Source organism: Amphiura filiformis, chromosome 7 (assembly GCF_039555335.1).
Source record: "Amphiura filiformis chromosome 7, Afil_fr2py, whole genome shotgun sequence".
Taxonomy (NCBI): domain Eukaryota; kingdom Metazoa; phylum Echinodermata; class Ophiuroidea; order Amphilepidida; family Amphiuridae; genus Amphiura; species Amphiura filiformis.
Window position 1 is genome coordinate 10713007 of NC_092634.1, and position 14815 is coordinate 10727821.

At 37.3% G+C, this 14815-nt stretch overlaps 1 protein-coding gene across 4 annotated transcripts in view; it reads right to left on the reverse strand.

Moving 5' to 3' along the window:
• Positions 1-496: 496 nt before the first annotated feature.
• LOC140156739 (phosphoinositide 3-kinase regulatory subunit 4-like) overlaps positions 497-14815 on the reverse strand; it is a 30077-nt gene continuing 15758 nt past the window's right edge. For 3 of the 4 annotated variants that reach the window (XM_072179685.1, XM_072179681.1, XM_072179682.1), the window contains 16 exons: positions 14682-14801; positions 13725-13826; positions 12819-12953; positions 11936-12073; positions 10551-10730; positions 9816-9916; positions 8740-8941; positions 7853-8162; positions 6860-7049; positions 6003-6218; positions 5183-5280; positions 4700-4807; positions 3697-3822; positions 2959-3116; positions 1327-1505; positions 497-801 (listed from right to left, as the gene is read on the reverse strand). In XM_072179685.1, the coding sequence (XP_072035786.1) occupies positions 591-801; positions 1327-1505; positions 2959-3116; positions 3697-3822; positions 4700-4807; positions 5183-5280; positions 6003-6218; positions 6860-7049; positions 7853-8162; positions 8740-8941; positions 9816-9916; positions 10551-10730; positions 11936-12073; positions 12819-12953; positions 13725-13826; positions 14682-14801 (2574 nt within the window). In that variant the 3' untranslated portion in view covers positions 497-590. The remainder of the gene's footprint in view (positions 802-1326; positions 1506-2958; positions 3117-3696; positions 3823-4699; positions 4808-5182; positions 5281-6002; positions 6219-6859; positions 7050-7852; positions 8163-8739; positions 8942-9815; positions 9917-10550; positions 10731-11935; positions 12074-12818; positions 12954-13724; positions 13827-14681; positions 14802-14815) is intronic. The other variant, XM_072179684.1, reaches the window with a different exon arrangement.

Consider the following 14815-nt stretch of genomic DNA (forward strand, 5'->3'; position numbering starts at 1 on the left):
CTAACGAAGAAAAGCCAAATTTTACTCCCAAGATTTTATATATTTCTTATGTACATGCATTACTTACATTTAGAGGAGCAAAATTCCTTCCAAATCCTGAAATGAACTACTTGATTCCACATTTTTAGTCCTCAACAGTAGTTGATGACTCTAACAGGCATGGAAACAAAAACATGTTCATTTGACTATTCCAGTTGATATCCATATAGAATATTCTCAAATATTCTGCACTGTTACACACCCTCTATGAAAGGCATGGCCTTAATCTCCCCACACAGGATTGTGCTAATTTCAAATCGGGTTACCAGAATGGGTTACTCAATTGAACTCTACACCCTCTGTGTGGGAGATTAAGATCATGTCTTCCACAGGAGGTGTATGGATTTCATTTTGAATAGCCCATTTCATTGCTGACAAAGTTATGGGGTCAGTCTCTTGTTTAGAACTTCCCAAATAGTTTGCCATATAAACATTACATAGGCCTATAGCTTATAAAAATACTGACATTTCCAGATGTTGACAATGACACTCAAACATTCAAAACCCTTCTGGCATTGATTTACTTCACTGTCCAAAAGTACCACACAATTTCATTTCCAAATTTTCACAACCCCATCTCTGGATGTTGTTACCAAAGCAGCACTGGATGATGATGTCTGGAATGCAGCAATGTCTGTGATGATATCCCGATGACCAACAGGGACTTGTTCTGGACTCTTCCTGGTGTCATCACTGCTGGCTGATCCTCTATGTTTGCCGTATGTCTCAACGATAACCTCCGTACCATCAATCACACGACGACTGAAATTTAAAAAAAGACAAAAAAAAATATTTGTCACGCTGTGTTCAGTAATTTCAAATTCAGACTCCAGCATGCTACGTGTACATTCAGACAATAGTGCCTATCAGCATGGAGAAACTGATTAACATTTGCCTGAGAAATGGGTATACCACCATTTTGTAATTGTGGAGCTACATGTATGTAACTTGGTAATGTTAATCATTACTTTTGTCATTCCACAGAGGCCTATCAAAATCCATATTGCTTTTTATCTATGGCAACCATATAGTTAATGATTAATCAGTCATACGATGACGTACGCTTGGACAAAAGATGCCCAGATTATTTATTTTTGTTTACAGAAAATTTTACAAAAATATTCAGAAATTGCTTCAAATTGAGGTATCAAAAAGAAAGCAAATATTGATAGAGATCTAAGTCTGGCATTGCAAAGGTGATAATATAATGATGCCTGTCTAATTATTTTCAACTTTTTATTTACAGCTTGAGTAAAGCCTAATTCTACTAAAACAATGTCCACTTACTCATAAGACACCCCTGGTTGTGTCTGTGTATCGTTGACAGATCCAACTACAATATTGGAGTTCTTTGGCTCTAGTAAATCCCAATATCGGATGCGTTGATCTGATCCAGCTGTTAGTATTCTAGGCTGCTGCTCTATTGAAGGGATGCAGTAAACACCATGAACTGCATGAGGAGTTGCCTATTGAGGTAAGATAAATTAAAATCAAAGACAGTTTGTAAGTTTTAGCCAATTTTCACGGATTTAATATGTAACAAATTTAGAATTCAGATTAAAAATAGCTGACTTTTAGAATTACATTGATTGGGAAAGAGTGAAGTGAACGAAGATAGAAGATAGAAAGGCTATAATATGTCTTGTCTCAAGTTGAGAGTAACCCTAGTTAGGCATACTAAAACGTACTGGGTTGGAGACTACTGACCTGAGGCTATATGTTCTTATATAATGCAAACCAAGTGCATTTTTTTGTTTAGCATATAGTAGATTTTCCTAAATGCCATGTTGGATTTCGCAGTGGCAGATTCAAATTGTGCATGCTAGCCTAATCCTGTGGGGCATATATACGAGGGGGTATCAAAAAGTTTTAGAAATCGCACAGAAGTAAAAGAGCTATATCAATGAAATTTTGTCAGTGCAATCACTGATCCTTATGTACACTATGGTGCAAAAATGGTCTCATAAGTATGTTTACTTTTTTTACAGGAGCTAGATGTCACTACCTGCCTATGTTACCGCATAACCAGCAAACTGGAGAAAATAGAGGCATGTAGCATGATTAAGTTCCATCTTAAGGGTTACAGTGCCCAGAAAATCTGTGATGAAATAAAAATTCCTTTTCCAAAGAGTGACAGAGACATATCACAATCACCACCGAAGATAACTTTCATTTCATCATCAATTTTCCAGGCACTGCAACCCTTTAAAAGCAGGATCTTAATAATGCTGCTTGCCTCAATTTTCCCAATCTTGCAGTTTATGCGCAGTAACTGGGGCAGCGGGTTATTGGCATCTAGTGCCACCTGTAAAAAAGTAAACATAGCTATGAGACCATTTTTGGACCATAATGTACATAAGGACCAGTGATTGCACTGACAAAATTTCATTGATATAGCTCTTTCACTTCTGGGCGATTTCTAAAACTTTTGATACCCCTCGCACACGCATATAAGGGGTGATTTGTCTGTGAGAAAGAGGAAAGGGAAAAAGATGATATAAAGACATGAAGTTGAAATGGAGGGAGAAAGGGGGGGGGTAAAGGCTATGTAGTGAAAGACCTACCCATGTCTCTTACAAGGTCTTGAAGGGTATGTAAGAGACATGTGAGAAGAGAAAAGAAAGTGGCAGGAAGAGATAAGAGTGACGATGGGAGAGGGAGCATGAAAGTGATGTACATCTGTTTGCCTCAAGTTCGGTAGTGACGTAGGAACGTTTTTTGCTGGTTGCACTACCGAATAGTGCATGTCAAGCTGATCGCACAATGCACAAGCACGCATACAAAGACCACTTGTCTGCATGCTTGCAGCACAACTGCGAAAATGCATTGACATCCCTACCAACTTTGAGGTGAACCACAGAATAGTGAGAGAGGGGCCCAGAAGATGGAGGAAGAGGGAGAGAGGAGATATCTATTTACCTGTGTCTGTGAGAGTGCAGGTGAAGCACTAGCCCATAGTGTTAATTGTCTTGCTCCAGTCTCCATATCCCACATAGATACTTCATTGTTTCCCTGCACTGCTGATATGATCCAAGATGGCTGACTTGGATGTAGGTATAAGCGTCTAATTCGGGCTCCTGTAATGAGTTACAAGTAACACACATAAATATCACAATAACAGATGGCTTTATTGATATGGGTCTAATAATTGGGTTGGAGAAAAAGTGTAATATTTTACTTCTAAGTGACTACTAACATTACATATCACTAAGAAAATTAATCACAAAAGTTCATCTGGACTGTTTGTTACAAATATATTCTCTTTGTACAATTCCAAGAAAATGTTTTACCCACATTTTAAGATAGGCCTACAAGGTGGTTAAAAGAAGCCATTTGGATTTGATGAAAGTGAAAGGGCTCTTTAAACAAGAATGAGGAAGCCTACACACTAAACAATATCTTTGAGCAATTCATTGTGATCTCTATGGTAGTTCCTGTTGCATATAAAAGGAAGCAGTCAGATGTAATGGGTTGCCAATCTGAAGAAGCCATTAGTGTAGTAGTAAAACATTAATATGTGTGTAAAAGATCAACATTTTCCTGGAATTGAGTTTCTTAAATTCTTCCCATTTTGCTATAGTTATCAATCCCTACTAGATGGTTTGCATATTTATAATGAGAAGGGTTGCATAGTACCAAGCCTTTACCACATCTTACCTGTAGGATGTTGAATGGTAGTAATAGGGAGTTGAAACCTTAGATCCCAGCATACATGTGATCCATTACTCGTCCCTACAGCCATCCAACACTGCTGTGGATCCACTACAAATGATGTCACCAAACCTAAAATCAAATCAAATAATGACAACAAATATGAAAGAGTAATTTATTTAATAGCACTCTCTTGCACTGATCAATGTGTGTGCCCTGTTTAAATAGCAACATAAGCAGGGTTTTGGGACCCTTCACGAGTGCCAAACACAGTTTTGTTTGGCCTGTTTTAACGCATAATCGGTTAATCAGATTACTGGTCCATTGTTATGATTGTGGGGCAATTAAATCAGCCAAGTACAATAGGGACCCTATACTTCCAGATTCCTATTCCAGATTCCTGCAAATGTAATTTTGAAATAGCAAGATAAATGTGATATCTCACATAAGTCACAGGGTCTTTGAACCTATATTGAGTGACTCATGAGTATTGGTCAATTCTCGGTATTCACAATACGATGTGCCTCCTGCAGTTGCTGGGGAGAGGCCAAAATATGCAGTGTATCATATGAACAAGGCAACATCCAAAGCCTGCGTAATACGAATACAACACCGGAACATAATGCCATTGTGTGTTCTAATGTCAATATAATGATGTTAAACGTGAATGCACACTAATTTTTCTATCTATTGGTCACACAGAGTACTTTATGGAGCCATTTTCAACATTATTATTATCACACTCGCGTGAAAATCCAATGGTGGCTGGCGGTGCATATACTGTGAATACCAAGAATTATAAACATTTGAGTGTGATGTGCTATGCATCATATCTGTTACCATGGGTGAATTTCACTAACATTTACACCACATCATCCTAGTAAACCTACTGTATGTACCAGCAACCAAGACATACATAATTTGAAATGGAGCCAAATTATGGCACGCAACTTCTGCACAAACTTAATCATGAAAGAGATTTTCATGTGTGACATTATTTGTATCTTACCATGTTTAGGTTCATTTCTTAGTCTCCATGCTACACCACCAGGCGCTCTCAGATCCCAGCCAATGAGATAACCTTGTACAGTAGCATACGTCAGTATGGCTTGAGAACCTAAAAATAAAAGATTCAAATTCAATAATGATAAAAGACAAGCAATAGAAATGAAACCATCCACATCATCCATTTCAGTACCATCAGCCACTGATGAATGCCATACTGCCGCCATCACTGTGGAACAGTTGAAACAGCAACAGAGATTTGTTTCAATGCCCTCCTGAGCTTTCAATCAGTTCAACATGCACATCCGATCAAAGCACCAAATTAAAACAAATCAGAATCGGGTTGGGTGTTTGTTTAGGATGACATTTTCTCTTTTGAATAATTTTCCAGATTTTTATGACTGACCACACATTACAGAAATTTAATTTTTATTTTTTGAAATACCACAACTATATTTTCAGTCTTTTATTTTTTATTTATACATACCAGTATCAAAATGCTTCATATCTACAACACAGCCTTCTTCATCAGGATCCAGATTGGTCTTGTGTAAAAGGCTGATTCTGGGTGGGTTTGCCTCAATCCTAAAGTAGTAATGGTAAAGGGCATTTGTTAAATTTCAATCTAGATGCAAGTCTTGAATAAATGTTTTGGTGCTTTCATACTGCTAAGTCTTATGAGCAGTCTTACCCATACCTGTACCTAAGCCTACTTGACACATACAGCCAGACTTGTAGTACCCGTACCCATACCCATACTCAAGTCCCAATTTCCATACCCGTACCCATGGCTAGGGACCTGTACCCATACTCATGGCAGGTCACAATACTACAAGTCTGCATACAGATGATACAACCAATGCACCCATACTGACAACATTGATAGGATAGTGAATATTGACTTTCTATTGACTTGGGTAAAATGTCTGAAATCTTTCGTTCTCCCCATGTTGCATTTGGAGTTGGTTGGGTAAATGAACCATGAGATAATTCCATCCTTTGGAGGGGATGCTAACCATTGGTCCTGTATACAGAAGAGCCATACCTGTACATGTCGCTCGCAGTCAGTTTCAAGAAGAGCAGGGTTACTTTAATTGTTATTTTTTTCATTTTTTTACAATTTAAATTTAAATTTAATATTAATGGGTGTTAACCCCTGACTGTCCTATCTCATCCCAGTGTTCTAATGAGACCCAGCTTCATAAGAGATGTTCGTGGGTTATCATGTTAAACCCAAACAAATCAAATCAAGTACAGGGATGTGTCGTTAAAAATATTTACATCTGTCAATCTTACAATCAACTTACCTATATACATGGATGGAGCCATCTTCAGATGCCGATGCTATACTATGTGATGCATGGCAGAATGTCAATGCCTTTATCTTTCCTGTTTGCCTGTTGTATGTCTGACGTGATCGGTTGGTGTTACTCTTGCCAATCAATTTAGCAGAGTCCCAAATCTTGACGGTGCCATCACTGGAACCTGTTGCAAACAGTGTGTGATCTTGGCTAACTTCAACTCTGTATTTAATAAGGAAAGTAGGAGAAGGTTAGAACCAACAACACTCTAATTGTCATAAAAAGTAAATTGTGATATTGAAAAATGTCTAAAATGGAACAATGTTGACCTTAGGGACTGATTGATACACACACACTAGAGTTGAAGGAATTGAAAGAAATTCACTTTTTGGAACATCAAGTATATATAGGGGGCATGATTGTTTCAAGGAGTATTTCATCATCATGGTATGTTTCAACAGATATCCGCGAAATAAGCTTATTCACCAGGAGGAGCAAACATTCACAACCAACATCAGTAGGGAAAAACATGGTATGATATTGAGAACATTCATAAACCATGTGACTTGGGGATGATTTGCAGTGACCTCCACTTGAGATAAGTCTTCAGTTGGTACTCCAAAATAGCAGCCTTGAAGGCTTAACTAGGAGGAAATTTGCCGATGACCTCTTAACCGGTGCACTTTCAACTCAAGGTGCAGAATAAATTAATCTCAGCAGACAGGTGCCATCAAACAGGTGTATAATACAGGAAAACATGCAGGAAAACATCTGGTATTTTATTCCTAGCTATTATGCAAAAGACACACATAGCAGCCGACAAGTGCATCCTTTTGATATGGATTGTTACAATCCACCCATACCTGTTAACAGCTGCTTTGTGTTCATGTAGATGGGCTACAAGCAGCCCTCTTGGTTTCCAGCTTGGTGATGGTGTCTTGGCCTCAAACGCTGTGTCTTCTATGAGAAGCTTACGGGAGATGTCTGCAGAATATTGCTCACGTTTTCTCTGCACCAAGCGTCGAAGATCAAGTTTACAAGACGCAATCTTGGCTGTGAAGCAATAAAAACACTTTTGATAAGATGGTGTTGATAATTTCATCCTTTGTGGAAGCTCTAAGCGGCTCTGGGAAATTTTGTTTATGACCTCTTATAGGGGTACCTGAGGGGGGTTCTCCCTTCGGAATCAAACACGGCAATGTTTGCGGTATCTGATCACAGTTTTTTAGCTTCACCTGGTATTATTAGGGGGCTGAAGGGTATTTGAGGCCCCGCACCCAATTGTTGGGGGCTGAGCCCCTACTAGGCCCCACAGTTTTGTAGCTTATGATTGTTCATATTAGAGCATCTCTTGTGGTTCCAGTTGAGATATTTGCTTTTTTACCAAAATCAATTTTGTTCAACTTTTATTCTGCAAATACCCTTCAGCCCCCAGCTTTTATTCTGGCACACAATAAACTGAAGTACACTATATTTTGAGTTTGGGAAATGAAAAATTTGATAAAAACAAGTAAAATAGCAGTATTGACAAAGTTGAACCCCATAGCTAATTTCTCTGCTTCAAATCTAAATACTGATAATTCTTACAAGATGTCCAAATCACCGAACAGGTCTTTAACTTATTCTTATATCACATTTTCTAAACTCCTCTCTAAGTGTCTTAAAGCATGGAAGTAGTCACTTGACCACCAAATTGTCAGTGTTTTGGGTAAATGTAGCAGATAATAAATTAGTTATGTTAGCAGGTGTAGATCAATTTCCATCCTTTGGAAAATCAGGAACATCAATCAATTTGATGAGGCTTTATATTAAATATCAAAGTGTAAATTTTGGGCATAATTTTGTAGGCTACTTACTCTGTGCTGGTGGCTTGTTTTCTTGAGTTGGTTTCTTCTGTGGTACCCCCTCCGCTGCTGCCTGCAGCTGTGACATGCTTATAGGACCCATGGTTGAAAGGCCTTTGGTGGGTAACCCCTGGGGTGGGGTATCAGTTGTCTGCTCTTGTGTTGTGGGTGGTTGTGGGGGTGTTGTCTGAGTAGGTTGTGGGGATTGTGGTAGCATAGTTAATGCATCTTGTGCTGGCTGTACTGGGGCTGTTGGAGCAGTAGCTTTGGAGGATTTTACTGATGTTTCAGCTGATCCAAACATGCTCTTCCATTCTTCATTCTGCCAAATGAAAGGGAGATAAAGAGAATACATCAAAAGAAATGGACAAAAAGGGCCACTTGTGATTAACACTGCTTTGGTTCATGAAGCATACATCTTATTAGTTACTTGTAAAAAGCTAAAGCTGTTTTCATTTCAATGATCTTTTCTCAAACTCAGATTTTTCACATATTTTTAAATTTTCAAAAATGCTTTTACTACCTCCATTCTTCCAATCTCAGAATATTGCGATTTTAATTTCACAATTCTTCAATACAAAAAAATGGGATTTCAGAAGGACAAAAAGTATCATTTTAATCAGGGCTGCCAAACATTTTCAGCCTGAATCGTGGGTTAAATCATCAAATGTCACCCAATTTTTCTTAACCATTGGTTTCTATGGAACATGAAACTACATACAGTCGCGGGTGTCACTGTTGAAAGTCAAACAATTTTTCTCTTAGCCATTGATTTCTATGAGCCTGGAAATTGTCAAAAGTTGCAGGGAAAATCTTGTAAAGTCACCCAATTGGGCTACCAAATCGTAGGTTTGGCAACCCTGTCTTATCTATGTACATTTCCCCCAGCAAAAACTTACCACTCCAGAGCTTTCCATATTACTTGCTTTCTTGCGTAGTTTCCTAGCCTGAGCCTTGTCACTAGCATCTCCTCTAAGATCTGACGGCTTAATGAGATCAGCATGGTTACGTTGTATAAGTCTTTCTAATTGAGATAGGTTGATGATGCCTGGTTGAGTAGGCTGATCAGGACCAGGTGATGGAATGGACTGCTCCACAAAACTAAGGTAGATACAAAATTTAAAAAAATAAAAAATAAAAAATCAATATTTGAGTGCAAATAGAGCTACATGTAGGTCCTACTTCCATCCAACCCACCTTAGGCCAAATTAAAAAAAGGTTTGTCTCAAAGCTCTTCAACTCTAAAAAACTAATGCAAAATGCGTTTTTATTTATTTATTTTTTTCCAAAGATTTTTTCAAATGTGGAAAAACCTAAAAGTCCTATTCTACTGTATGAAGTGTTGTATTGAACAATAAACTGATGCTGCTATTGTATTGAAGTAAAGTAATCTAACAGCAGGGGTCTAAAATTTTCAAAAAGGCATTTCAATCGTATTTTTTACACTTTTTCTGAAAAAAAGAAGAAGAAAATTCTTTTTTTTTACTAATGCGGATGAATAAACTACTGTGTGCGAAGCTTTGAGGCATACCTTTTTTTTAAATTTGGCCTTAGTAAATCAGAATATTTTATTTCCTCTACTTCCATTCTTCACAGGATAAAAAAATAGCAAGCTGTTGAACAATTATAAATTTTTGTATCATTCAAGTTGTTCTATTTTTTCTTTTAAATTATTCTCTAATGACATTATAGTTAATGTTGGCAAGGTTAAGGCTATTTTGATCTATTCTATACTAGTCTTTTAGAAGCCGTCAGAAATAGCTGTAATCCAACACAAGTCATTTGACTACAAAAGGGCCCAGTATGGAACCCTGTGGTACACCCTGTGTGATAGCTTACCTTGATTTAGCCTTCTGTTGTTTCAACATGATATCTTTTAGAAGCCGTCAGAAATAGCTGCAATCCAACACAAGTCATTTGGCAACAAAAGGGGCCCAGTATAGAACCCTGTGGTACACCCTGTGTGATAGCTTACCTTGATTTAGCTTTCTGTTGTTTCAACATGATATCTTTTAGAAGCAGCAACTTATCCTCGTGGTCCTCTGTCATACCCTGAGACTGCAACTTACGAAATAGCTGCAATCAAAGGTGAATCATTGAAATGTTGTGATAATTCATTATGGATCCATTACAAAGATATCTGTCATGTTCAATTATTGTCATACTGGCTTGTTTCAATTATAATACGCTAAAGTGATGTTTTCAAGCCATAAGTATTCACAATTTTTAATGCAGTTTGATTACCAGCCCTGGTTCTAGGCAGTAGTCCTTTTCTTTTCTAACAAAAAGACACAATTTGAAATAAAGGAAAACAAGAAAACTGAAAGGGGTGTTCAAAATACATGATCACAACATTTTGTTCATCAACATCTGCTTCTTAGCCAGCATTGTAATTATAAAGGAGCAGCGAGTGATCAAAGAATTGCTATCTACATTAATGCTGTGCGTGCTAGCCATAGGCATTAACATAAAAAAAAGTTTCAAATTTTGTATTAAGGTAATCTCAAGAACTATCTCAAGAACTACTGAACCAATACTAGGCTTGTTTGTACTCATTTTAATGCATTTTTCATGCTGATTCCAAATATGGTCATTAAAATGAACAATTCTGAAATTTTTTAATTTGTAAAGAAAATTTGAAACTTGTCATCTGCAGTTGACACCCACATAAATCATGCATCCTACTATTACCACAATACTAAAATCTCACCTGGGCTAACTGTACATCTTCAGGTTGACTATAGCTAGGTTTGTGTCCTGGTCTACACAGGTTTCGTATTAACTGTCTATCATGTAGATTATCAAAGAATGCTTCTATGTGAGGTGTCCTTAGTATGTAGTCATACACAGCTCTTGGTACAGGCTCCTTTAATACACTTAGCAAGATAGGCTAGGGAATAAAGAGAACATAAAGGACATAAATAATGAGACTAATGTAGCAGAATCTACAGGTTGGTGTAACTTGTTTTGTCAACAATGGGAAACATTTGAAACATAGGATGGCATAAGACAAAAGCTACTCCTCAGCTGGTAATAAAAGTAAAAAGAAAACCACCTGATTTTGAAATGTTTTAAGCAGAAATGGATATATACGCCTTTTTGAAGTATGGCGGGCACAAAAGGAGAGGGCGTACTTTGGTTTGAGTAAACTTTTGTCAGACGATGGTGGACTACATTATTCAATGTGGCAACAGCCAAAACCGTAAACAAAACAGACAATATGACGGCAACACTGCCTGCACGATGGACTTAATTATTTTTTCCCGAGCCAAGATCCGTTTTTAGCTCTATTGGCGGGTGGCCCCATTACAGAAAAAAAAATGCACAAAATATATTTCCCAGTGCAATATATACATTTTCACATGAAAATAAATAATTTTAAATTCAAAGAAAAAAGAAGAAGAAAAATTTTATTCATCGCCGGGGATGGGAATCGATCTCGGGACCCTCTGCGTGGGAGTCGAGATCCGTAACCACTACACTACGTAAACTCATTGGTACATGTAGGGGACATTTTCAGTATATATAGTAACATATCGTGCGTTATTCATACAAATAAAATTTAAAAAACAGTACTTACAATGAGGTTCACTGGCGAACCTCAACGGATTTAGACTGATAAAATAGTGCTTAATAACATACGTACAGTTTTGGAATAATTTGAGACATTTTTGTGTTTACGTGTAAAACCAATGACAACGTCAAAATTGAGCCAATCTTGGCCGGCCCCCCCTGACTTTTGTCAGCTGAGAAAGCATACAAAGGTTTACTCAAACCAAAGTACGCCCTCTCCTTTTGTGCCCGCCATACTTCAAAAAGGCTTATTGTGCACTTTACAGTAACCAGGCACAATAGCTTGGCTCAAACCATTGTACACACAAGAGTCTAGAGCCCCAATTACTGAGCTAACTTGACTGCTAAAACAAGAATGAGCACCATATTGCTTGCAGACTTGACTGACTCACCTCTTTTTCTACTTGAATGATTTGTTGATTGATATATGGCTGTAGCATTGGTACTAGGTTACAATGAACATCTGTTATGTTAAGAGACTTGGCTACTGAGGCTACCATACCAGCTGTAGAGTTAACTCACCTCTTTTTCCACTTGAATGATTTGTTGATTAATATATGGCTGCAGCATTGGGACTAGGTTACAATGAACATCTGCAATGTTAAGAGACTTGGCTACTGAGGCTACCATACCAGCTGTAGAGTTACGGACCCAAGAACTCTGCAAACAACAACAAAATAATAGCAAACAAATATCAAATTTTAATTTTGATAGTCATGCATAGGGACCAAACTAGTGTTTCTCCATTATTTATTGGGCTCGTCCAGTTGAAATCCACACACCCCCTGTGGAAGACATGACCTTAATCTTCCACACAGGGAGTGTGACTTTCAAATGGATTACCTAAATGGGTGACTCCATTTGAAATATACACCCCCTGTTTTGGAGATAAAGGTCACGCCAGAGATAACGGATAATGAGATAGGACACTCCGTGCACACACCTATGCCAATGTTGAGGACAGCAACACGTCCATGACGTCATGGATAATTTATTAATTATTAAGAATCACATTTTTGAACCAATCACATAACAGAGTTTTGCCTGGTATATGGTCAAAATGCTAAGTTACACATGTATCAATTTTGGGGAATAAAAATTAGACTACCCCACAGGCACTACTGGCTTTCTTACAGTGCCTGTGATTGGTTAATTACATGATATAATCATCTGAGTAACCAATCAAAATAAAGCTTTTAAATCTCTCGGCAATCTTTTCAGCCCTACTGAGTTTTTTTTATAATATCCCTGATTGGCTCAATACATGATATACCCCTCTTTGTAACCAATCAAAATAGTTCTTAGAGGCTGAGTGCAGTTAAAGACCATATCTATGTGCCCCTTTCACTTGGAGCAACTGTAGCGATGGACAACCTTGACATAAGACTTTGAAGATGATACTTACAGGATGACACAGGTAGGGCACAACTTCTGATGTTAAATCCAAGATAATTGGTTTCTGTAGTAAGCCTAATTCAACTAGAGTGGTCAATGCTGTTAGTGCTTTACATATCACAAATTCTTCTGAATCACAAAGACCCTGTCAAAATATAAAACAGAACAAGAGTGGTAATTTATTATAAATATGTGTGTGATTTATCATGATTGGAACAGAGAAAACAATGTGACATGGCACCACAAAAATTGGTGAAAAGTCACATTTGCTGAATCCGAGATATAGGCAGTTTTAGACAGAAATAATTATGAAAGTAAAAGGACTTTGAGCAATATAAATCATTTTGTTTCTGCCTCTAAAAACCTCAAAAATGTCATGTTTGGTATTATTTTAAAGCTTGAATTTCAAAGGAAGATTAGATTAAAATAAGCAATTTGCCAATATGGAACTTTCCACCACTTTTTGTCTTTGTCAAGCCTAATCACAGTCACTCATTATGATCACTTATCTATTTTCAGAGGTGTACATCTTAAAACACACACATATACCCTCTGCACATACACCCCCTAACCCCCCAAACACGCACCCCTCACCAGAGTCTAGTCTAGTGCCATATCAACAGGCCTATACTCTGATCAGCTTGTATAGGCAGGACTCATAAGCTGAGCTGCACTTTGCATATTACAAGACTGATGTGTGCTTTTGTGAATTTACACTGGCATAAGTTTATTTTATTGACTCCTGCAGTAAGAACCGAATAATTATCGCCTATAACGAACTGATCAAAGTATAATTTGACTGCCAATGCTTGTTATGTTTGTCTTTACAATGTGCAAGTTCAAATGCTACCAAAGAAAATGTTTTACTGATAAACATGAGTATGTCCAGAGCATTTGTAATTTCTTTGCCACTTACTTGTTGTATTAATGGTTTCAATATGAATGAGCTCTGCCATCCTACATAAGCTGCCACACCTACAATGCTATCAAAGAATGCACCTCGTAAATGCCAGTCATTCTGAAAACAAATAGCAACAAACATATACTATTACTAATAAATTTATCATAATAAATGGGAACCAAGGGAGAACATTGCCAGTGCATTGATTGGTCACCCCAGGTTAAATAAGAAATAAATAAATAAAAAAATAATAAAAAATAATATAGGGAGGGGATTGTGACATAGCTCTTTTTTTCATATGCAATAAATATGCCCCCTTGAACGCTGATATTGAGGACTCTGGAATACAAGAGATTAGTTAAGGGGTATTACACCCCTCGATAAATTTGTGTCTATTTTTGCATTTTCTCAAAAACTAATAACACAGTGGTAACAAAAGTTATGTATATTATAGGGGCAAGGAATCCAATTACTACATTGGAATTTCATTGATTCAAGACAATTGGTTCGTTATTTATGATAAGAAATAAGGTACCGATGGAATGTGACTCATTTCCGATCATATATACTGAACCACTTGTCTTGAGTCACTGAAATTTCAGTGTAGTAATTGGGATTCTTGCCCCAATAATCTACATAACTTTTGTTACCAGTGTGTTATTATTTTTTGAGAAAAATGCAAAAATAGTCACAAATTTACGACAGGGGTGTAGTACCCCCTTAAGTTGCTTTGGAAATCAAATCAACAAGAGACTATATTATGCCTGACAATATTGATCGTTTGAAAGAAATCTTGTTCAAAAATGTTACAAGCAAAACTGCTTAGAGCAAATCAGAAACAATCTACCCAAAATGGCTATTGTTTCATGCTTTTGTGAATTTACGTAAGTTGGAACTCCATTGACTCGTGCAGTAACAAAAACCAAATAATTCTTGCCTATTAAGAGCTGATCATAGTATAGTTTCCCTTACCTTATCATTAAGGAATGTAATCATATGTGATAATAGGACATCGTTGGCTTTCTGTCTCCCAAAGAACACACATAGTCTTGTGATACCATTCTCTAGTAGTGTTTGCTTCACAACATTTTCCTGCAATAAATCAA